The sequence below is a fragment of the Lepidochelys kempii genome, chromosome 27 (assembly GCF_965140285.1).
Source record: "Lepidochelys kempii isolate rLepKem1 chromosome 27, rLepKem1.hap1, whole genome shotgun sequence".
Classification (NCBI taxonomy): domain Eukaryota; kingdom Metazoa; phylum Chordata; order Testudines; family Cheloniidae; genus Lepidochelys; species Lepidochelys kempii.
Genome location: NC_136406.1, coordinates 5,910,035 through 5,934,521, shown reverse-complemented (window position 1 = coordinate 5,934,521; position 24,487 = coordinate 5,910,035). Strand labels below are relative to the sequence as shown.

General features: G+C 53.9%; 1 protein-coding gene across 2 annotated transcripts in view; it reads right to left on the bottom strand.

The window, feature by feature from the left end:
• Positions 1-23,867, bottom strand: part of SMARCD2 (SWI/SNF related BAF chromatin remodeling complex subunit D2) — a 37,159-nt gene extending 13,292 nt beyond the window's left edge. Inside the window, exons 1-5 of one of the 2 annotated variants that reach the window (XM_073326017.2) lie at positions 23,620-23,867; positions 4,556-4,740; positions 2,317-2,359; positions 1,136-1,258; positions 544-663 (exon numbers count right to left, since the gene is read on the bottom strand). In XM_073326017.2, the coding sequence (XP_073182118.1) occupies positions 544-663; positions 1,136-1,258; positions 2,317-2,359; positions 4,556-4,740; positions 23,620-23,781 (633 nt within the window). In that variant the 5' untranslated portion in view covers positions 23,782-23,867. The remainder of the gene's footprint in view (positions 1-543; positions 664-1,135; positions 1,259-2,316; positions 2,360-4,555; positions 4,741-23,619) is intronic. The other variant, XM_073326016.2, reaches the window with a different exon arrangement.
• Positions 23,868-24,487: the final 620 nt, after the last annotated feature.

The window sequence follows — 24,487 nt, the reverse complement described above, 5'->3', positions numbered from 1 at the left end:
CCATTGGTGCTGTGGGGCTCAGGGAGCACAAAGCTGTGCCAGGCCCTGATGAGGCTCCAGTGATGCATGGGGCACAGGGAAGGGGGGCTGGGAGTTTGCAGGGTAGGGCTATGGAAGGGGCATTATGAAGAGGCCCTACACAGCTAGAAGTGAAAGGCCACTCTGGGAGAGAGCCTGGGAACCTGTTGGCAAGGGGGGGGCAAGGGGGTGCCATCAGTGCTGTGGGGCTCTGCACAGACCAGGTGCAGTGTGGACATTCACACAGCCTCCCACATTTGGGGCAGACGCACTGTAGGAAGTCAGGTCAGACAGGCCAAGTATGGAACCCGGGCAGGGCCAGCATTGCTCCCTGTCCCGTGGCTATCAAAGGGAAGGTCTGGGCTGGCTCCGAACATGGGGTGGGATAGAGGGGGGCTGAACAGCTGCGTGCAGCTCCCCCAGCAGGCACTCGGCGGGGAACAATTCTCAGCTTCACTGTGCAGCACCAGGCAGCGTGGAGGTTGCAAGGCTGGCAGTCAGTTTACACTAGTGCTGTCTCCTTACATCCTCCAGGAGCTTGCCTTCCACTCGCAGCTCCCACGAGGCCACGCGCTCGCTGCCGTCCCCCTCCTCCTTGCCTGGGGTGAAGGTGTTGGAGATGTAAATTCGCAGCTTCCGCTTTTGCTGTGGTGCGGAGAGAAACAGAGGAACACTCAGGATTCAGTGAGCACTCAGCAGCACCCACACCAGAGCCTCTCCCTACAGAGACCCGCTGCCGGGAGAGGAAGCCGCGGCTGGAGTGGGAGCACCATCTCCCACAGTGATCGGGGAGGGGGCAGGAGAGAAGCATGCACACAGGAAACGACAAGGCCAGACCCTGGCTGCAATCTGCCATGCTGCCTCAGAGCCACACAAAGGGCTATGAAATTGCTGCTAGGCCACATGCTCCTCTTGGTCCCAGCTGCCTGGAGAGCCACCTGCTCCATGAGTATCTCGGGAAGGCCCGGGAGTGAGGTGGGCCCCACTCAGATGGGGCAGCTCCATCCCCTATTTTTGCCCTTCCAGCGAGGCAGCTGCCTGCTCCTTTGTTCCAAGGGCTGGATCACAAGTAGGAGCTGCCCCAGCAGGATCTGACTTCCCAGGGGCTGCCACGCACCGTGAGGGGTTTCTTGATGGCCTCCTGGATTTCCATTCTCTTCCGGGCAATGGTCTGATCCAGCTTGCGCTCAAAGGCGAGAAGGTCCATGTAGGCCTGAGACTCTGGGACCAGCTCCCGGATCTACCAAAGAGAGAGCCCATCACAGAACCGCCGTGGGCCCACACCACATGCCTGCCCCCTCCCTGCAGGGACAGCCTGCCTGTCTCCGCCCTCACCAGGCCATGCACATCGCAGCTCGCTCCCCCGCCCCCTCCAGCAGCAGCTCCCAAGTCATGGTGCCAGCCTGTGAGCCCAGGAGTCACTAGCACCACCGAGCCCGACAAGGCAGGAGCCCAGCTCGGCCTTATACCATTTGGAAAAGCTGTCCAGAACCCCAGACAACCCGGGATACCCTGAAATCCCCACCCCAGCTGAATGGGCCTGACTACCATGATCTGAACACCCCAGCTCACATCCCCACCCACAATGCCTGGTCAACCCACCTCCCCTGCCTGGGACATCTGGAGCTAGCTATCCCAGCTGTTCAGGCTCCAGCTCTTTACCACTCTACAGCTGTGTGGCTCGCCCCAGGCGGCAGGCGGGCATAAAGACAAACCTTCCCCACAGTCCATCTCCGAGGGCCTAGTTTCGTTGGAGTACTGTTGCTGCAGGCACAGCCAGCGTGGGCCTGCAACGTACCTGCCAAGCACTCCAGCAGGGCTGGCGGCACGTTCCTGCCCCCATGGGTGCTGCCGCACAGCTTGGAGCCTGCCTCTCCACTCTGCAGCCAGCCTAGGGTTCCAGCCCAACAGGTCATCTCACACCGCTGAGGGCAGGGCAGACCGAACGCCCCAGGGGAATGGCCTTTGTCAACAAGACCAGAGGCTCAGAATGGGAACAACTGCCCAGGAGCTCCACCAGCATTCTCGAAACCAAGGCACTGTTGCTCTCCCCCTGCCGCCCCCTGGGTAGTCCCTCTCCCACGGGCATCATCTTCCTCTGCTGCCTACAGAGGACACTTCACCTCCCCCCATCTCCATCCCACTGAGGGTGCCTCAAGACCCTGGGTACCCTCCGAGGGCAGGAAGGTGACAAAGAGAAACCATCTTCCTCCTACAATGCCCATTCCACTGGCATGAGGACACCCCACTGCAGGGCGGGGGCCCAGCACCCTCGCTCAGCAGGGAGGTAGCACTTACCCTCTGTGGTAGGACCTTGTCCGCCATCTTCCTTCTTTTCAGCCTGCAAGCAGCACACAGAACGGCAGCATTAGGTGAGCGCAGGCTGATCTCCCGAGCAACTTCTAATACCCACATCAGACCAGAGACCCATGCACTGGGGCTTTGCACACACGGGGCTTCCCTCTCCTCCCCAGCACATGCTGACCACCCTACCCCTCAGCACCGCCTCATTTGCACCACAGCTTGTTATTGGTTACAGTGGCCTGCAGATCTGGTAATTCCAGCCTAGAACTCAGAGGGTCACAGCGACTCTCAAATCATGGAGAGTCAGCCACCTAGCCATCCCTAAATCCCCTGGAGACTCTGCTCCTTGTTGCGGGCATGAGAATCAACCAAACAGATCTGGAGTTTCTAGGCCACGCCGTCTCACCTGGCTCAGGAGCGCACAAGACTTCACAGATTGATCAGTCAAGGGGTGGACTCAAGACAGCTCATTATGGATGAGGGTTGTCACCTAAATTACCCCAAGCTTGGGTCTGGCTACCTCTAAGCACCGCAGCAGCACTCTGGCTAACAGCAAGGGGAAGGATGTGGAGAGCGGGGAGTATCCCAGCACCTCCCAACATCCTCCAAGAACTGGACGTTTCTGCTAAAGCAATCTGCAAAGCAGTTATTGTGGACACTTGAACTGTCCTCATTAGGTTTCAGAGTTCGCATCGTGCTTCCCCAAGGCAGCTTGGACCCAATGCCGATGCCCTCCCTGCTAACTGTCAGCTGGTCGCTGAGAGGGGAGTTCAGCACAGGAAGCCAGGAGGTCCAGTGTTTGGAGCTGTAGCTCCTACAAATGTACCTGCCCCTCTGGGAAGGAGGCAGAGCAAGGGAGAGGGCCACACCCAGGAGTTTCTGGACAAAAGTTGCCTCCTGCATGACATCAGGCTCTTGGGGAGCCCTGGCCCATTAGCTCTGCAGCTCATACGGGAGCAGAGCCAGTGCAGTGTAAGCCATGGGGGTCAGAGCGCAATGCCAGACTGGCTAGGGCAAAGCTGCGCACCCCTCAGAGGCCAAGCTCACGCATGAGAAGGGGTCCTTCACTCCCCTTTTCCTCCCCCCAGCCCAGGCGTGGCTCGTGCTGTGGAGATCACAGGAGGCAAACGGAGGACTCCAGAAACAGGAACACTGCCAGTAATCGGCTGCTTTCATGCCCCTCATTCAGCCAGCTGCATTTCCCCATTTATCTAAATTCCACCTCTGCTCAGGAACGTCCCTCAGACGCACAGACCCACTGAGTTCCCTGAGCAGTTCTCTTCCCCAGATGCCTGCAGCCAGTCTGTGACAGCATGGAAAGCTGCATTGATTCCCAGAGCATGGGAGCTCTGGCCTCATACAGTTACAGCTAGGCTCTGCTAAAGGGAATGCAAAAATACGGGCTCAGTTTGACCCAGCGATCTGCAAAGCTGGGGTAATGCACCTTCATTCAGGTTTTAAATAACCGGGTCCCAGGGCGCAGCCTCCATTAGACCCAGGAGAACCTGCCCTGGGGCCCCTGAGAAATAATCAACAAACCCGCATGAAAACAGAAACAGAGCGAAGCGACGAACAGCACTGTAAACAACTCAGGATGTGCTGGCACGGCTGCTCACCTCGAAAGGAGGAAGAGGCCAAGTGAACGCTGCGTGCCGGAAAGCTGGCTGCCACAAGGCCATGACTTCGGCTGCAGTGACGCTCCTATCAGCCTCCAGCCCCACAGCAATCCCCAGAGGGCTTCCCTCTGTTCGGCCAACAGCCTGGCAGGGGCGTGGGGGAGACATTCGAGGCATGAAGCACAGCATACAGCCCTCTCAGGAGAGGTCCATAGCTCCCATTGTGCCTGTGAGCCTGCCAGCACAGTGACACAGCAAGAGCCCCACTCACACCAACACTGCTTTTGTTGTGGCTTTTTTTTTTTTGGAGGGGGGGGGGACCACATGACAGTTCTCAGAGCCCCATCAGAGCCTGTGCAGGGGGTGATGAGCAAGTGACAGACACTGGATCTCCACAGCTCCCCTGCAAGGGCGCTAGCATTCCCCCCACGTTGCAGTTGGGGAAATGGAGGCAGAGGTAGAACAGTGACGTGCTCCCAGCCCGGAGCCCTGGGCAGAACGGAGTTGGGATGCAGCAGCACAGCCCAGAGCCAGCGCACTAACCAGGACAGCGATGGGGACTTGGGCTCGCCCCGTCCCGAGGTCAGGCAGACCAGCAGCAGCGCAGACGCCCTTACCCTCGCCTTTGGTTTGCCAGGGGTGGCTGCGACTGCGGAGCAAGCAGGCGCTTTCTGAAGGGGTCCATAATGGACTGTGGCATTCCTGGTCGCATCGGAGAGACTGCTCCATAGGGGGGTCCTGAAGGGGATCCCACCTGCAATCCTGCCATGGGCATCCGGCTCCCCGGTGGCATCCCGGGACGCTAGCAGGAGAGAATGAGACACAGTTACCTTGGGCAAGCCTTTGACCCACACGGCCCAGGAGTCTGTGCGCCCAGCGGCTTGAGGCACAGAAGGGAACTCAGAGCAAGGCAGATGCGCTCTGAACACGAAGGCATCGGGAGCAGGCACCAAAGAACCTCTAACACCCCACCCAGCGCACTCACGGGGGGGGGGTAACGGTGCGGAGCAGGGGGCACAGCCAAAAAGCCACGGTGCAGGGGCAGCTGCACAAGGTGAGGGCTCATCTACATTTGAGTTTTACACGGAGATAACTGTTTGCTAATCGACACACACGGCTAGACTGCGCTGTGGCGGGAGGCAGGGCTGGGAGTACAGTCACTCACCAAGATGCGGGTGGGGGGAAGGAGGGGCGCGGCTCGCGCTCCGGCGCAGAGAGAGCCATCACCAAGTTGAAGCATGGGGGCCCAGAGAGATGTCACTTGCCGAGATGGGGGAGCACAGCGGCATCACCTGCTGAGCTGCAGTGTGGAGGGAGGGGCCATGCTGGCTGAGCTGGGGGGAGGGGCACAAAGTGCCATCATGGGTTGAGCTGCAGTTTTTGCTACTCTACAAGCAGGAAAGAGTCACAGAAAATGCAGAAGTGCAAGCCGCAGAGAGCACCCCCCATGCCAACGGACTTGTCAGTACATGGGAAACCCCCTTTGTGAGTCTAGGCAGGTTCCACCACAGGCCTGGCCGCTTTCACTTCTCTCTGGGAGGAGGAGGGGGACACTGGGGCTCAGCACAGAACGAGAGCTCCCTGCTCTGGGGCAGGCCCTCCCTGCTAATGCCTTTGGGACCCATATGCCACCACACCAATTCCCTACAACACGGGAGCAAGGGCACCAAGGGGATGTGCACCCAGAGACCCATATCGTACTCGGCAGCTACTGGTGGGAGGTTCGGGCTCCGGACTGGCCTGGTGCCTGCCCAGTGCTGCAGTGTCTAGGATCAAAGCAGCTGTACAACCTTGACTCAGGGCACACAAAGGCCTTCACACAGCTCTGTTTATTAGTGTCATGTGCCCAGAGGTGGTGTGCATGGCTCAGGGCGGGTCCTCTCTCCTGACAGCCCCAGTTCTGGCCCCAGAACCATCATGATGGGGTTCCCTAATGGCCCATGTACCTCGCTTACATGTACCTTGTGACAGACAGTATCTGATTAGGTGACAAAGGCTGCATGGGGGCCAGAGGGGTTTGAGAGACTTTAAATGAGCCTGGACAACACCTCAGGAGGTACAAGCTTGATCCTGTGACCCCTGGCCTCATCTCACGATCCCCCCGGGGATCCAGCAGAGCATTTCTTGGAGGCTGTAAACCCACAACTTCAAGCCTCAACCCTCCTCTCCAGGATCCACCTCCACCCAGAGTCAGGCCCAGATAGCTGCCCTCCCCCCACAGGGACAATCCAGTCTCCAGGGCACCCAGAGCAAACCGGAGCATTACATGCTGGGATCCGCAGTCTCTGCCGCAGCACTGCTGCACTGAACACAAGGCTGTAATTGGTCCCAGGTTACCAACATTAGGCGCACCCTGAGGTGCTTGACAAACTGCCGGCGTGGTCGCTGGCTGGCCAACCACCTCAGGGCTCCTTAGTTTGCTTGGTCTGCTTTCCAAGATATCGAGAATGGGCTCCCTATTGCCAAGGCCGTTGTGTGGTTGGGAAAGTCACCAAGCCAGCAAGACAACATTTCATTGCTTCCGGCAGCTCCAGAACATGCCGAGACAGCACCCACTGTTCCCCAGCTGCCTTTGTTCGGGCCCTGCATGTGACGGATTGCGTTGGAGAGCATGGAACAAGCCCACTGATGAAAGACTGACTGAGTTGTTGTGTGGCGAGCGCTCCCTCCAAGGGAGAAGAGCTAGGGGAACTGACTCCATGGAAGAGCCATGTAACAGACTAGCAGCAGTGCTCCCCAGGGGCTTGACAGAAGCAGCTGCCAGGCCTGGTGCATAAGGCCACCAATGAAACAACAGAGGGGCCTGTTTGGCTGGGCTGGAGAGAAGAGGAGTAGCCGCCTACGGATCTCTGTAATGCACATCACAGCCAGGTTCTGCACAGCTCTACGTGACATTTTAGGTGAACTTAAAGAGCTTGTTTGCATAGAGCCATAACTTCAGCCTGAAGTCGGGTGACGTAGCGAGCATTTGAGAGCCCTAGTTAATAAAGCCTTCTCCAGAACCAGCCTCCTGCACACACAGCCAGAGGGGGTGAGACACTGCTTTTAGGAGTAACAGGAGCAGTTCAGTCCCCATGGCTCACACAGCTGTCGACCACTCAGCTGAGTTCACCAGTTAGCATAAAGCCTGGGTTTGGACTGGGGGAACTGGAACTGGTCCCACCAAACTCATCTCCTATAGAAGCCAAAGAGCCATTAAACAGGCACAATTTTTACTCCCTGCTCAGCTGGACTGGATGCAAACTGGTGAGCTACAAGTGAAAGGTTCTGACAGCTGCTAGATATGCTCTGAGGCCCCCAGTTTCTCAACAAGTGCCAACTTCACAGGAGGTCCTATTAAAAACATTTTAAAAGTCCACATTTAAACATGTTAAGGTTGCAGAGTCAGGCACCCAAAGTTAGCAAGTGCCAAGATTAAGGCTGCCCATGCAATCAATCACAATCGCATTTTTCCCCCTGCAGGGGCTGTCAGCATGCTGGAACCCAGGACCTTCAGACCCACAGTACAGACCTCCTCCACTTGAGCTAAAGGAGCAACTAGTAGCAGAAGTAGGCTGTTGCCCAATATGCCATTACTGTTGCACAAATAGTTGTATAATCTACCAGCAAACTGTCATGTTGCCCTCTTGGGGCTGGTCCACAGAAGAGTATCAGAATTCCTACCTTATATTAATAGCTCTAGAATAGAGTATGGCACAGGGTTACAGACAGGATAGACAAGCACATAAATGTGGCATATTCATTCTGAAAGGCACCATGGCAAGCCTTAGTTCTATCTTCCTAGAGACCTGGGCTCTATTCATAGATCTTCCTGAAGTCACCTTGGGCAATCTTTCAGTTACCTCCATTGTGAAGCATGGAGAATTCCAGTCGTCTAGATTTTAACATTTAATTTCAACAATTTCACTTGTCACTGAAAACACAGAACAGAATGAATTCTAAGGGGCAATGCTTGTGTAGAACTTGTACAAAAATTAATTCATTTTGCTTCCGATTTCCTTTGTTGGCACCACACAGAAAGCTGAACAATATTCCCAAATGGAGAGCAATCACTGCTACATGCCAACTAATTCCCTCCACCCACAACTGTCCATGTGGCAGCCCCCACACAGGAGACAGCATCGCATGGCGTGGCACCTACTCCACAGTACATGGGGTCCGTTTCCTATAGTACCAGAAGGAACCTGCCAGCTGCCACCAGTTTAGTCAGGGACCAGTCAGCAAGGAGCTACCTTTGATTACAAGATACTACTGGACAGATGGAGTAGTCCAGTTGGCTAATGAGCAACTAGATTGCTAAATAAACTGTTTATCATTTTACCTGGTAAATGAAATGAAGCTGTTCTGGGGACATATATGGACCTCGTTTGGTGGTTTCCAGCTCCCCCAGTTGGGCCCACTCCTTGCACATTCCCTCACAGCACTGTTGCCACTTTCTCTCTCTGCTCCCTCTCCATATTTCTTATTTGCTCTTCCCTCATCCCACATTTTTTTCCTCTCCTGCCCTGTTAGCTTCCCCTCATTCCCCCAACTTGCTTAAAGGATAGATGCTGCGGAGGATGGAGAGCAGCCAGCTGCTGATGGCTCTGCAGAGCTGGCCACGTGTACTCTTGTGACTGAGGTGGTGCTGTAGGAGCAAAAAGGGCAAGACGCTTGAGCCAGTGGCCCTGTCGTAAAGCGCATCTCTACTCTGATAAGCAACAATGTAAAGATGGCATCGTCAACAGATCCACACACAACCACCAACGCATGCACTGAAATCAGATCTGCTGGCTTTAGTGACACAAATCAGTTTTACTGCCTTTTACTCCGGATTGCCCAACAGAGTCAGCAATGGCAGGAATCTATTCCTTCTTGGACATCACCACCACAAAACGTTTCCCTCGTTCCAGTCAGTTCCATTTGCCTGCCCAGCCCAGCCCCCGAGCTCTCTCAGTTCCTTCTTGCCGGCCAGCTCTAATGCAGAGGTAGGACGACGGGCCGTGGAATGGACATGTGCAACACATCTTGAAGAACAACAGTTACAAAAGGTTAGTAACCGTTTTTTCTTTTCGAGTGTTGCACATGTGCATTCCTCTTTCGGTGACTCACAAGCTGTAATATGGGAGAAGGGATCGGAGTTCATGTACGCACAGACTGGAGTACAACTCGTCCAAATTTAGCATCGTCTCTGGAATACTGAGGAATGGCATAATGGGATGTGAAGGTGTGAACTGAAGACCAGCCACTGCTCTACGAATGTCCTGGTTAGGGACTTGCACAAGGAATGCCATCCTGGCTGCCTGTGATCTTGTGGAATGTACTATCGGTTTACCTGGCAGTGAAATGCTTGTCAGGTCATAAACATGAGTGCAGGAAGTTCCAAGATGAAATTCTTTGCAAAGGGAGCAGGAGACCCTTCATTTTATCTGCTATGGCCACAAGTAGTTGGACTGTTTAGTCCTGTCTACGTAGAAGGTCATTGCTCTTCTGACATCTGAGGTGTGCAAACACTGCTCCTCTCTATTGGCCTGTGATTCTGGGTAAAATGTAGGTAAGTAAACTGACAGGTTAATACGAAAATTAGATACCAGTTTAGAGAGACCTCTCGAACAAGGGTGCAAGTATACCTTCTCCTTAAAAAAAGATCGTATAAGGCAGCTCGACCCCCTCCTGGCTGAAGAGAGAGCTACCCAGAAAGCTTTCTGGCTGGGGCTGCAGGGTACGATCCCCAAGACTTTAGAGTGGTCCTCGAGCCCCTCAAGCCATGGAGCTTAGACTCAGTTTGCTGCAAAAACAGCAAAGCCCCTTCCAAGGGCAGGTGCCGTAAAGGCTGTTGGACCCCTTGGGGAAGCCCAGAGGTTTGCAGCCAAGAGCTCGCACGTGTGGCCACTGCAGAAGCCATGGACCGAGCCACCAAGTCCACTGCCTCCGCACAGCCTACCGAAAAGATCTTGCTACAGATTTCCCCTCATCAACTAAGGAGAACTCCCGCCTAGCGTCCTCCAGCTGCATGTCTCTGAACTTTAAAAAGGAGTCCCACGTGTTAAAAATCACACTGGCCCAAAAGCATTTGCTGGTTGGCAGTCCTGAGCTGCAACCCCCCCCTAAAATAAGCTTCTCTACCAAACAGATCTAGTTTGTGTGTGTTTTTTGATTTATGGGTCGCCGCTTGCTGCTCCCTTTCATTAGCTGCTGACACCACCAGACAGCCCAGAGCGGTGGATGAGGTATTCAAACCCCTAGGAAGACAAATAGTATTTACGTTTCGCCCTTCTTGAGGTGGGGGAAGGGACAAAGGGGTCTGTCAGAGAGCCTTAACAGGGTCCCTAATTCCTTGTTAATAGGTAAAGCCACACAATGGCCCTGCTGGGGCCAGAATGTCAACAAAGCAATGAGGATTCCGGTACTGGGCTCAGGAACAGGCGGTGCCTGGTGAGCAGGCGTCCCCCACCTCTCTGAGGACACAGAACAGGAAGTCTCATGTACGACCTAGAGACTGGTGGGAAACTCCAGTGGTTCCAAAAAGGCCATTGGTCTGGTGGTGGGCCCCAGAGTGGCCACCCCCCTCAACGGGATGGAGAGTAGTGAGAGCAGCTCTGAGGCTGGGAGACACGGGAGCCAACCTCTGATTCAGAGGACAATGACTCTCCCTCCGCTGACGAAGGAGGGGCCACTCCCGACAGTGCCAAAGACCAATGCCGAGAAGGAGAATGACACAGCACAGCCCATATTGCAGGGATCCCCTTGGATGGTACCAATGGATGTGCAATTTGAGATAACAGAGGCTGACACGGTACCAAGTGGTGCACCGATGTTGCTAGTGCCCTCCCCGTCTGCTGGTACCAAGAGCATGATCTCCTGCACCACTGGAAATACCAGCACCGAAAGGTTCAGCAGATCTCTTACTGCTGCAGATACATCTGGCATAGTCAGTACCGAGACGGTCCTGGGACAGCGCGGTGCCGCAGATGTAGAAGGACTCCCTCAGGCTCTGGACTCGACAGCACCTGCCTTGGTGCTGGAGTCAATGCTTACCAGCTTTGGCAGTGCCAGAGAAGAGGCGTGCTTAGCTCTGGGCTGCCCTCTACTCTTATCCCCATGCCTAGATGACTTTGGTGAAAGCAACCTTCCCCTCTCAGCAGCCTGCTTAGAGGTCTTATACCTCTTCCTAGGCACTGGGGAGGATGAGCAGTGCTGGGACTCAGGCAACTGGGAGGCATCTAACTGATGCCAAGGCACTTGGTGCAGAGTCTGACCTATTGGCCTCTGACAGAGGTCTTAGCATGAGCAAAACTTTACCCTGACTTCTCGGTCTTTCCTTGCCTGAGGCTTAAAGTCTTTGCAGATCTGGCAATGATCCGGAATTTGAGCTTCCCCTAAACACTTCAGGCAGCCTGAGAGTGGGTCACTTAGGGGCATCTGCCTAACCCGAGAGACACAGGGCTTGAAGCCGGTCACTGAGGCATTCCTTGGTACAGAGTAATGGAAAAACCTTAACTCTGGCCAAAAGAGAAAACTTACACTATTAACTAAGTACTAACACTATAAATCTAGAAAACTCTCTACAATTAATTTACAATGAACACGCAGAGCACTTGCTAAGGCAAGCCAAGCCAAGCAATTCCAACAACCGTCACCGGCAGTAAGAAGAAACTGAGGGAGCTTGGGAGCAGCTGAGCCCTTTATACTGGCACACAGCAGCTGAGGGGAGTCAAGCCGCACTGACAGGTACCACCAGAGAAAAAGTTTCCAGCGACTGTGTGCAGGGCCCATGCTCACCAAGAATGGAATGGATGTGTGCAACCACTCAAAATAACCTTCATTGTGGTGCAAGAAAAGGGGAATGCCCAGCTTGACTTTCAGGATTATCAACAGCAAGAAAATTCACACAGGGCAACTATGTCGATGCAGCCCTAAAGCTGACTGGTGTAGTTTATGCAGGTAATTTTTCTGGCATAAGCATGTGACAAGTTTGCCCACGTGAGAGGATGTCATCAATGGCCAGGGCCTAGCCTGGCCAAGTCTCTGCCAGCCAGAGTGCAATGGTTCTGCAGTATCCCCAACTCCTAATCTCATCACTGGCTATTCCTCTCACATACACACTCTAAAGCAGTGGTTCTCAACCCAGGGATCCGGGACCACCTGTGGGTCTGCAAAGCATGACTGGTGTGAGACTTGCTAGGGCCCAGAGCACAAAGCCAAAGCCCCATCACACAGGACTGCAGCCCAGGGCCCCGACCCTGCCACATGGGGCTGAAGCCTAAGCAATTTAGTTTTGCGGGGCCCCGGGCAATTGCCCAGCTTGCTACCCCCTAACAATGGTCCTGGCTTTTATATACAGAAAAATGGTTGCTGTGGCACAGCTGGGCCGGGGGGGGTTTATAGCATGTTGGGGGAGGGGGGGCGCGCTGAGAAAGAAAAAGGTTGAAAATCCTGCTCTGAAGTAAGCGCCCCCTGGCTGTCACTCTTGGGACGCGTCCACCTTACCCCCAGCGTTGGTCACTGTGCTGTTTTATTTGGTCAGATTTCTGAAGCTTGGGCAGGAAAAGGAGATCTCTTTGGGGAGGGACTTGGAGGAGCCTGGAGTCAGCTCAGAGGGTGTGTCTGAAAGCGTGCCATGAGTGACAACATCCTGTATGAAGATTTCTCGAAGCTGACCTGGCGTGGGGAAGCCTGCAGAGACCACATGGCTCCAGTGGGGAGAAGAGAAGCCTCATGTTTGTAAATGAAGTGTCAGCACCGTGACAAATGATGCTCTTTGATGCTCGACTTTGGCATCACCCCCACTAGTGCTTGAGCAGTCTTCACCCACAGCTCAGATTTAGCCCTCTGTCCTGGCAACACATCACAGAATTGGGTTCCACCCATTGCGTGAGAGGAACTGGAAAAGTGGAATCACACAAGCAGATTCCCCATGTCCTTGTTTACCCTTGCAGCCTTGTTAAACAGCTGCTTAGAGAATCCTCTCAAGGACAAAGTGAAGCCCCTACTGGTTTGAGTTCTACCAGCAGGATCCATGGTACTGGCTTGTGTGTGTTACAGCCAGCATCATCAAAGCGAGTCCCAGCTCTTAGAACATAATGCCCATCCTGACTGGGGTCTGCAAGGGTCTCCACTCTCCACAGGCCTCTGCGGTCCTCGATCAGTGACTCTGCCACCTAGATCTCCTCACATTACTCCAGCTGATGGGCTAAGCTAAGGGCAAAGCTTGGAAGTTACATTCCAAGGAAGATGTTGCCAACAGAGAATGAGGGGAGCCATTTGAAGTGGGATAGAAAATTTTTGTTTCTATTCCCTCCCAAAGCTGAAAGCATGGACGGAGTGGTCTACAGTTGAGTGGTTCATTCCAGATCAATGCATAGGCCTCTTGGGAGCCCTGCTTGGAGTCAGCTTCCCTCAGAAGTAACATGAGTTTGGAATGCTTCCTGATGAATATTTGCCTGCATGACAGAAACCTACATGCCTGCCAAGGGCTCCTCTCGAGAAGCGGGAGTCCAGGAATTGGAGACGCTGCAAGTAGGGAAAAGAAGGGGAGAAAGAAGGCTCTCTGCTCCTCGTGCTGCCCTTCTTAGGTCAGTGGAAGTGCTCCTGGTGAGGACATGCACCACCGACCCAAGGAGGGTAGTGTGGACATGAACCACTGCAGTAATTAATGCAATGGCTGTAAGTCGACCTAACAAAGGGCAACTTATCTTTGTGATGTAGACATAGCCTGAGTCACACACTGTTAACAGAAAGAGTGATTCAGAAAGTAATGGGAAGAGATACTCTCTAATTCTTTGCTCTTCTTTATCCCAATGTAATGGCTCTTCTCTACAACTTAACACTAAGGAGCAATACTCCCCTCAGTGCCCAGGGCTAAGGAAAGGATGATCCAAAAGACCTCATCTGTCTAATGAAAATGAGGAGTGGTGCCACTAGGATGCAGTATCAAGTACTCGCAAAAAACACATGCACAGAGAGCACTTCCAAGGCAGGTAGTGGGCAGGGCACATGCTTGAAAGTTGTAGGAAATCAACTGTGACTGAAACAGACAGGTTGCTGCCACAGGGGCAGGTCCATGGGACGCCTGGTGCAGATCAGAATATGTTCCTTGCTCTGGTTTGCATTTCAGGGTCCTACAGGCCATAGTTACTGTCACTATCCGTCAGTTCCCAAAACTGAATCTAGTGTAGCCTTTAAGAACAAAGAGCAAATGGGGCTTTCCTGACATGCCAGAAGCATGTGATCCAACTTCGTACACACTGACATTTATGGAGAGAGCCACATGTATTCTTGCTCGGGGCTTTGGAAGCAAGGCCTGGATGGATGCCCAGTGAAGGCAATTCCTGCATGTTCCTCCAGAATCCCCATAAGCCAAACAGCAATGTTTACCATTCTGACATGCAAAACAAACCCTGTTCAAACAGGATTTCAGCTCAGCTTTCAGGCTGATGCGAGCGATGCCTTGGATTTTGAAGCTACATTATCCATGCTGCAGATGGGCCCAACCCCCATGTGGCACTCTGAGTCCATGGCTGTTTCACTTCCCCTCGACTCAGTTTGCCAGTCTGTAGAACAGGAATAATACCTGCCCCACAGGGACATCAGGAAGCTCAGTTTGTTCAAGGGCATTGAAATCTTCAAACAGAAGGTATCAGAAGAAGGCAATATTAAGATGTTGCCTGGTCTCCTGGAAATCCCAGTACAGACTTCTCCCCTAGCAAGACTACAGCTGTGTAAGGAGACTGCTGTGGGTTAAGGACTTGCATTACTGGAGATTAGTCGTATTTTATTACGAAAGGAACTCCAGGAGTCGGGCTATTCCTGTGCTAAAAACTGAAGGGTAGTGAATAAAAGGGGCTGGGAACAAAGCAATGGCCAGAACTACGGAGCAGAATTTAGTCACGTGCTGGCGATGTGACCCAGCTGCGATATTTGAGTCCAGACAGATTTGCTTGCAAAGCCACAGATGTTACAGGTCAGAGGATTCTGCCTTCAACTCAATCTAGACATGAAACAATGTTTGTGCCAGAACCCACAATGGCAGCTTTACTGCTCGGTGCTACCACAAGGCCCCAGTGAGAGAATGGGGGAGACCGAGGGAAGGGAGAGAAACAAGTCAGTTTATGCTGCACATTAGGGTCCATTTAATACGAGTAAAAAAAAAATCCATTTCTGACATTCTGTTCCCCCAGCGCACTGTACAAACGGATGCACGAGTTATAACCTGAGACTTCTGCACCTGCCATTGAAACACACCAGGCTAGACCCAAGCCATCCTTCATGTAAAGCATCACAGAAGAAGACAGACTCACACACTTCATGGTCTCAGACAGGCAGAAGGAAGAGACAAACTGAGACGGCACAGTAAAAAGTAAATGCAAGAGTGAAAACATCACAAGCAAATCCGAGAAAGGAAGGAGACAGCAAAGGGGGAAGAGAAAAATTACTGGAATTTAATCTATCAGAGGATAGCCGTGTTAGTCTGTATCCACAAAAACAAGGAGGAGTCCGGTGGCACCTTAAAAACTAACAGATGTATTTGGGCATAAGCTTTTGTGAGTAAAAAACCCACTTCATAGTTTTGTGGAATTAAATCTGTAGCACAAGCATTAAGGCAAAATAAAATAAGGAGAAAGGAGTAAGATTCTCACCAAAAAGAGAATACTGAGAAGACTAGCTTTCTACTCCACAGGCCACAGTTAACAGCAGCATGAGAAGGAGCATTAAGTTCCCACAGGAAGCTCAGAAGGGAAACAGATCACTGAACTGGCCCTCCAAAAGGCTGGATTGGTAAGGACTGCCCTCTCCAGACCATGGCTAAGGAAAGGAAGACTACAGAAAAGAGAGGAGTTGAGGGGATATCTGCAGAAAGTGGGGGGCTTCTCAAGAGAGGCAGCAGAGAGAACTGGTGGTGGGTGGAGCAGAAGCCTCAGACAGCAAGTTTCACAGAGATTTTACATCTAGATTAACTCCAGTCTCACAACCGCAGGTGCTTTCCTCTTGGGGGCGAAGGGCTGGGTATGACCCAACTGGTGCCTCTCCCTGCCTCCCTCCTCAAAAGGAAAGCAGATGATTGAAGTGACAATACAGAATTCAACTCAGATGTATAATCTCTCTGATGAAACCTGCTCTCTAAAACCACTGCCATTCAGGAAAGGGAGGGTTACACACCAGTGTAACAGCACATCCATGGAGCTGTTTTTAAAGGGCAGATATTCCCTTGCTTGGCTAGAACCCTAGTCCAGGTCATTTGCTCTCATCTTGACTCCTAGCAACCCTGATCCCTTCTCAGATTCATTCAAAATGTTGCTGTTGCTGAAATCTTCTTGGCCTGGCACTTTGTCCATGACACCCCACTTTGAGTCCCTCCACTGGATCAGTCTTCTCTACTGCAGACAAGTGACCTGGTGCAGATTCATATTAAAAACTCCAGTGAAATATATAAACTGGATAATATAGCTTAGATAATCATGTATTCCTATTACCGATACTCCCTTCACTGTGCATTACACCCACTAAATCGCATACCAGTGAGACTGCAAGCTCTCTGGGGCAGGGACTGCCTCACTGTGTGTATAGCACAATGGGGCCTCCGCGTGCTACTGCAATACAAACAAACAACCTTATTTCAAATAGCCTCTAAACACCTTGGAAAGAAGCTCTCTCTCATTCAGCAAATACTGATCAAACCATTTCTAATGGAACATGTACCTTTCTGTTCTCTTATTTCTATTCTGGCATAACATTAGTACACGAGAGAGTTAATTTATAGGGCAGAGCCACTCGGGGCATAAATAATAGGTGCTACATAAAAGAACTGAAAGCCACTGCATCAAAGCTAGCTCTTTCTTCACCAGAATACAACCATTTTCACATGGTCAGATAGCTTAGGCCCAACACTAGATCTGTGCCCTTGCACATGAAGGGTGCCCTAATTTTGACTGAATTAAACCATCACCTAATTTGCATTAAAGAGCACAAATGGCACTTGGGTCCCTGTGTGATCAAGATGGAGATTTCATCCTGGGACTCAGCCTCTAAATGGCTGCATTTCCACCTTCGAGGTGAAAAGCACAACAGAAATGCTGCAATTAAATTCCTCCTCCTCACCGGTTCCTCAGACCACACCACTCCCTTATTGGAATCCCTTCGAGAGCTTCCCTTGCCAGCTGCAACAAGCTCAGGCGTCACCTCCTCACTATCAAGACTCTGCCTGTCTCCAGGCTTGTCTTTCTTCTACTCACCAGTTGTCTTCACTCTAACCAAGCCTCCCCCTTTGTAGCCAGTTTTCTGTCTGACTCCTTCTATGCTTAGGACAGACTTCTCCTCATGATCGAACAGTCCTCAGCACCACTGCTCACACCCTTCCCTCAAAACCGCTTCTGCTAAGCCCTACAGCAGTGACCTCTGCCAGGGCCCTGCACTGCCTGGAACTCCTCTGGACACTCATGTGTCAGAATTAGCTGGCAGGCTCATGGGGGGCACTGACCTGGTCTCCTCATTCTGTACTGTGCCAAGCACCTTGGCAAAGCTTGAATAATCGTCCATTTTCTGATCCTCTTACTCAACCCCCTTTGTTTTCTAAACTCAACTGCTGAGTGCCATGCAAAGGACCAGGGTCTGGCTATTCTGGAAACACCAGTAACTAGCCACCAGGTTAGAAGACTCTGGTGCCACTAATACATGGAGGATTAACAGAGACAAAGCCCCCTAATGCCGAGATGAGCCACCTGCTTAAACTCCCTGCTCGAGTTGTTAACGAAACAGCCAAGTGACACACAAGGATGTAGAAGGTTTAATATATCATGTTAGTAATCCACCAATTAAAGAGCCCCTGAGTACTCCCTGGCACAGACCCGAGTCACTGATGGTTATTGTGTCCCTCAGAGCCTGAACTGTGGAGTAAGTCCCCAACTAAACCAAGGCACACCAGGTCTGAATCTAATGTGTCCATAGGGCCTACATCAGCGTTCTCCAGGTGCGCAGAACAGACGGCAGCAGCTTTGCAAGGCACGTACCCCCTCTGATCTAGTGCTGTGAGGCACCAGTGAGGAGCAGTCATGGAAGTGAAGGGCTGATAGTACTGTCTACAGCTAGCCAGCGTGGAGACAGTATGTAGCCTCCCACCTCCCCCATGGCTCTATTAATGCATCCCAATCATGACCCACAGCACCCCTTGTTACCCCAGCCCTAAATCTCAGCAAACCCTTGTCAGCATACCTCTGTCCTGCCCTATGGCATCTTCCACAAATTTAAGATGTGGGTCTTTATTGACTAGTTTACTGACACTATCTTAGCATCTCCACATACTCTACACCAGACAGACAGAACAGTATGCAAAGATGCTAGGACTGGAGCATTGTGGGTGATACTGTTGAAAGGAAAGCACAAGTTACAGAATATTAGTGTGGTCAAGAGTTGGGACCCTAGTGGGTTAATGCTCAGAGTTTTGTATATTATCTTGATTTGAGATTTCCTCGTTTTCTGGTGTTTGAGGGAATAACTTGAACAGCTTTAACTCTATGTTAATGACATTTTCAATGTGGAAATTTCCTAGGCTGGGGGATGTGTTGTTTTTTAATTTGTGGATATAAATGGGGGTGGGCTGTTGACATGGAAGTGGAGACTAGCAGAGGGGTTGAAGATGGGCTAGCTGGAGAGTGTAGAACAATCAGGTCTCCTCCATTTAAACACTTTGCTTGCCCGGCAGAGAGCATTACCCAACCCTTCAGCCTGCAAGAGCCTAGCAGCATGAACAGCTTTGCACGCTGAGGGCAGAGAGTTTGAGTGTCAGTTATAATATTACACTCCTCACAAAGAACGCCTTAGACAGCAGACAGAATTGTTTCACTGACTCCCAAACTTCCCTAGCTCTGCTCACTGGCCAGCTCCACTCCAGAGACCAGTGTCCATTCCCTGCTTCAGATACGAAGCAGGAATCTTCTCCCTCCCCCTCCATTATTTTCCCACTCTCTGTCCAACTTTCTTCAGGTAAACTATATGCAGGAAATCTAAAATTTGGGCACAGCTGTTATACCTGCAAAACATACACATTAATATTGACTTACATGAGAATGCTGCAAAAGGGGAAACGGAAAACAGGGGAACTGGAGAAGCTTCAGTAGAAAACACCATTGTCACCTGAGGTGGTTCATACTTAGCTGTCTTCAGAATGGGCTGGCTTTCACACAAACAGAATGACCATCCCACAAACCCCAAGTGAATCTCAGGCTGCCCCTGATATGGAGTCATGTGCAGCAGTTCCTGCTGGCTGTTTACAACAGACCCAGGCCATCATCCTATGTTGCTGACACAGAGATCGTTTGCACAGCAACACCATAAGTGAGTCAGCGTTCATCTGCTAACATTGTTTTTCATGGACTTTAAGTGGCTAAAAGCCATTGAGAACCAGGGAAAAGGCGGCGCAAACAGAGGCTGTATAGGGGATAAATCTGCAACAGCACCTGGACAAAGCTTCTTTAACACACTGATCACTTGCTAGAAGATTTCAATGGAATAAAATTCTCAGTTGACAATATGGAGCCTGTGATATCACCCTGCATTGTGACAATTGCTGTTCTAAGGAGGAGATGTTAATCCAGGAACCAAGTCTGGTATGTGTTAGAGATCCCATAGCACTTTTTGGAAACTGTATAGGGAAGGAGAGTCTTGTACTAAGACACAGGAAAGGGAATCAGGATTCTATTCCCAGCTCTCCCACTGGCTTGCCATCTAACCGTAGCCAAGCAATTCAGGCCAACATTATCTAAGTAGGTTCTAACATCCAAAGCTGCACACAGAGGGGCTGCTTGCTGGCCTACTGCACATCCATGATCCAACTCACCACCTCAGAAGAGGTAAAGCAGCAAGTGGGCTGCCAAATAGCCAAATCAAGCCCCAAAGTGTTACCTCCTCTCAGCACCTGGGAAAGCGGAAAGGGCTGTTTGATGCAATCGGTTTGGAGAGGTGGGCGGGGGGGAGAGAAGAAGAGAGATGTTGGCTGGATTCTAGCACATTCCTATTCAGTACTACAGCTACCCATAGATATTATGCACACACTCCCCTACAAGACCCCAAAAAAGCGACCCCATTCTCCACCCCACCCCTCTGCCAACAGGCTTTTTATCACCTCCACAGAACACCCTCAGAGCGTATGTCTACACTGCAGCTGGAAGCGTGCCTCCCAGCCCGGGTAGACAGATATGAGAGAGACAGAGCTAGCAAGCGAGAAGAATCACTGTGGATGCTGCACCACAGGCTGGCCACCCAAGTACAAGCTTGCTCAACTCCCCAGGTCAGTACTGGAGTGGCTAGCCCGTACCGTCACCCGAGCCACAGCTATTTTCAGCATGCTAGCTTGAGCGGAGCTAGCGTGTGTCTGTCTACCCAGGCTGGATGGGAGGCATGTTCCCAGCTGCAGTGCACATACCCTAAGCATCTAGTTCATAGAATATCAGGGTTGGAAGGGACCTCAGGAGGTCATCTAGTCCAACCCCCTGCTCAAAGCAGGACCAATCCCCAACTAAATCATTTTTAGCAGACCCTTGTACAGGGAACCCGGTCATGGCACCAAAACAACAAAGAAAAGAATTGATTAGGAGTCTGTCTCTTGTCTTGTAATTTTCTAATGACTCTCGCGCACAAATCCCTTACCCAAATATACACAATGCTGTTTTAGGCATCATAAAAGCCATCAAGCTTCTGGTCAATATCATCCAGTTACCTTTCAAGTAGAAGCTACCATCTCTATTGTATCCTCTCCAAAACAAAATAACACCCCCAAGTGACAGCTCCTACCAGGAGACACCCCACCCCAAGCCATCTGAAAAGGATTTCAGTCAAATTCAGAAACAGAAAGTGAAGCATGAGCTCATTCCCATGAGTCCCTGAGGGGGGAGCCACATATCTCTCCCAAGTTCCCCACTGCTTCAGAGAGCAGGGTGTCCATAAGTAGGACTGCTTCCGCCATTTCTTTTTAAACTAGTAAATGGAATGATCACATCCAACACAATGGTAAATCCACCCCTAGGGCAAGATCTCCAAGCCTCAGGACCCAATAAGCAAAGTTACAGACTCTTCTTCAGTTGACATCTTAGGCCCCTTTCCCTACTTCTTCCAAATTATGTTGTGGAATAAGAGCCAGATCGGAGGAGCTGGAATTAATGTAGTGTAACCATTGCCCACTTGATCCCGGGTTACTGCTGCACACTCTGTTTTAATTAGACCCTGGCTGCTGCTAGATGCACAGGCAGAAGCGGGGTCCATGAGCAGGTTTTTCCATCTGTGCCTGGCATGACAAGCGTGACTTTTTTTTGATGCAGACTTTGCTGCCACGACCCAGTGTTACCTAGCGCAACGTGCTCTGTGTGGGGCAACGTTCTGAGAGCACTTGGAAACTGAGGCAGGTGGCCACTTTGTAAAGTTGACCATACCCAATGCCATCACGGTTTAAGGACTTTGGGCTAATAGTTTTGATAGCTGCTTTTAACTACCTGAAAGGTGGATCCAAAGAGGATGGCTCTAGACTGTTCTCAGTGATAGCAGATGACAAGACAAGGAGTAATGGTCTCAAGTTGCAGTGGGGGAGATTTAGGTTGGATATTAGGAAAAACTTTTTCACTAGGAGCGTGGTGAAACACTGGAATGGGTTACCTAGGGAGGTGGTGGAATCCCCTTCCTTAGAAGTTTTTAAGGTCAGGCTTGACAAAGCCCTGGCTGGGATGATTTAGTTGGGATTGGCCCTGCTCTGGGCAGGTGGTTGGACTAGATGACCTCCAAAGGTCCCTTCCAACTCCGTTATTCTATGACTGCTGCACTGAACAGCGTGAGACCTAGTTACCTGAGAGGCTGCCGTGCCACTGGGCCACTGCCGCAGCTCCAGTCAGGAGAGGTACTCCAGCTGGTGGAGAGCCCAACCCCATCAGGTCACTGGACTGGAAATCATTTCCTCCCTTGGGCCAGAGCTTGGATCCCGGGGGAGGGGTGCAGGGTGCGCAGGGGCAAATTGGAAGGATGGTGTTTAGCTACATATGGCTCTAGGAAACTTGCCATGGCAGGGGAGCGGGGGGGGCTTCCTGGAGCTGCCACCGCCCTCCTCCTGTCCAGCACCACATGGCACCTACTCTCCCCACACACCCCCTGGTCCCCCCAGCGCCCTCCCCACAACACACACACAGTCCCCTCCACACATGGACCCCGCCCAGTGCCCTCCTCCCCACACCCACTCCTGGGCTCCACACAGCTCCTCCCCCCACACACCTGGGCCCCCAGTGCCTCCAGTCCTCCACAGTACCCACACACCCCAAACCCCCCAGTGCCCTCCCCCACATCTCCAGACCCCCCCAGTGCCCTCCCCCACACCCCCAGACCCCCCAGTGCCCTCCCTCAGCCCCTCCACACCCCAAACCCCCCAGTGCCCTCCCCCACATCCCCAGACCCCCCAGTGCCCTCCCCCACATCCCCCCACACCCCAGTGCCCTCCCCCACATCCCCAGACTCCCCAGTGCCCTCCCTCAGCCCCTCCACACCCCAAACCCCCCAGTGCCCTCCCCCACGTCCCCCCACACCAAACCCCCCAGTGCCCTCCCCCACATCCCCAGACCCCCCAGTGCCCTCCCTCAGCCCCCCCCACACCCCAAACCCCCCAGTGCCCTCCCCCACATCCCCAGACCCGCCCCAGTGCCCTCCCTCAGCCCCCCCACACCCCAAACCCCCCAGTGCCCTCCCCCACATCCCCAGACGCCCCAGTGCCCTCCCCCACATCCCCCCACACCCCAAACCCCCAGTGCCCTCCCCCACATCCCCCCACACCCCAGTGCCCTCCCCCACACCCCAAACCCCCAGTGCCCTCCCCCACATCCCCAGACTCCCCAGTGCCCTCCCTCAGCCCCTCCACACCCCAAACCCCCCAGTGCCCTCCCCCACGTCCCCCCACACCAAACCCCCCAGTGCCCTCCCCCACATCCCCAGACCCCCCAGTGCCCTCCCTCAGCCCCCCCACACCCCAAACCCCCCAGTGCCCTCCCCCACATCCCCAGACCCCCCCAGTGCCCTCCCTCAGCCCCCCCACACCCCAAACCCCCCAGTGCCCTCCCCCACATCCCCAGACTCCCCAGTGCCCTCCCCCACATCCCCAGACTCCCCAGTGCCCTCCCCCACATCCCCCCACACCCCAAACCCCCAGTGCCCTCCCCCACATCCCCAGACCCCCCAGTGCCCTCCCCCACATGCCCCCACCCCAAACTCCCAGTGCCCTCCCTCAGCCCCTCCACACCCCAAACCCCCAGTGCCCTCCCCCACATCCCCCCACACCAAACCCCCCAGTGCCCTCCCCCACGTCCCCCCACACCAAACCCCCCAGTGCCCTCCCCCACATCCCCAGACCCCCCAGTGCCCTCCCTCAGCCCCCCCACACCAAACCCCCCAGTGCCCTCCCCCACATCCCCAGACCCCCCAGTGCCCTCCCTCAGCCCCCCCACACCAAACCCCCCAGTGCCCTCCCCCACATCCCCAGACCCCCCAGTGCCCTCCCTCAGCCCCCCCACACCAAACCCCCCAGTGCCCTCCCCCACATCCCCAGACCCCCCAGTGCCCTCCCTCAGCCCCCCCACACCAAACCCCCCAGTGCCCTCCCCCACATCCCCAGACCCCCCAGTGCCCTCCCTCAGCCCCCCCACACCAAACCCCCCAGTGCCCTCCCGCCCGGCGGCCGCACCTGGTACTGGACGACGGCGGGCCCCATGGGCCGGTACCCAGCGGCCCCCGCTCCGGCCGGGCTCGCGCCCCGCATGAGGCCGGGCCCCGGGGCGGAAGGGGGCGGCGCGGCCCCGGGGGCGGGGGTCAGGGGGCTGAGCGGGAACGCGCCGCGGCCGGACATCGGCTCCGCGGCCCCGCGGCCCGCCTGTTTACTAGGAAGCGGCGGCGGCTCCCAGGGCGAGACACCGCGCGGCACCCAGAGCCCCGCCTCCTGGCCCCGCCCCCACCCAGAGCCCCGCCTCCGGGGCCCCGGGGCCCGCCCCCACCCAGAGCCCCGCCTCCCGGGTCCTTGGCCCCGCCCCCACCCAGAGCCCCGCCTCCGGGGCCCTGGGCCCCGCCCCCACCCAGAGCCCCGCCTGCTCCCGGCCCCGCCCCCACCCAGAGCCCCGCCTGCTCCCGGCCCCGCCCCCACCCAGAGCCCCGCCTCCTCCCGGCCCCGCCCCCACCCAGAGCCCCGCCTCCTGTTCTCTCTGGGCCCCGCATCTGAGCTTCAAGCCCCGCCCCCCCAGCCCGTGAGCCCATTGGGAGTGGGAGTTGCCTGCTGCCTGAGGGTGTGCGCTGGGCGCTGTAGCAGCCGCTGAGAGGGCAGGGGCCGCCCTGGGCTCGGGGCAGGGGCCTGGCCCGGAGCAGGCGGGTGGGGCTCAGACTGTGGGACCGAGGGCCAGGCTCCGCTGGGCTGATTTGCTGCTTTACCTGTAATTAAAGCAACGTGTGTGTGTGTGTGTCTGTACCTACACACACCCTGACACCCATGTGTGTACGCCTGTACCCCACCCGCCTCAATATACACTCGTGTATGTCAGTACCCCCACACCCTCCATCACCCA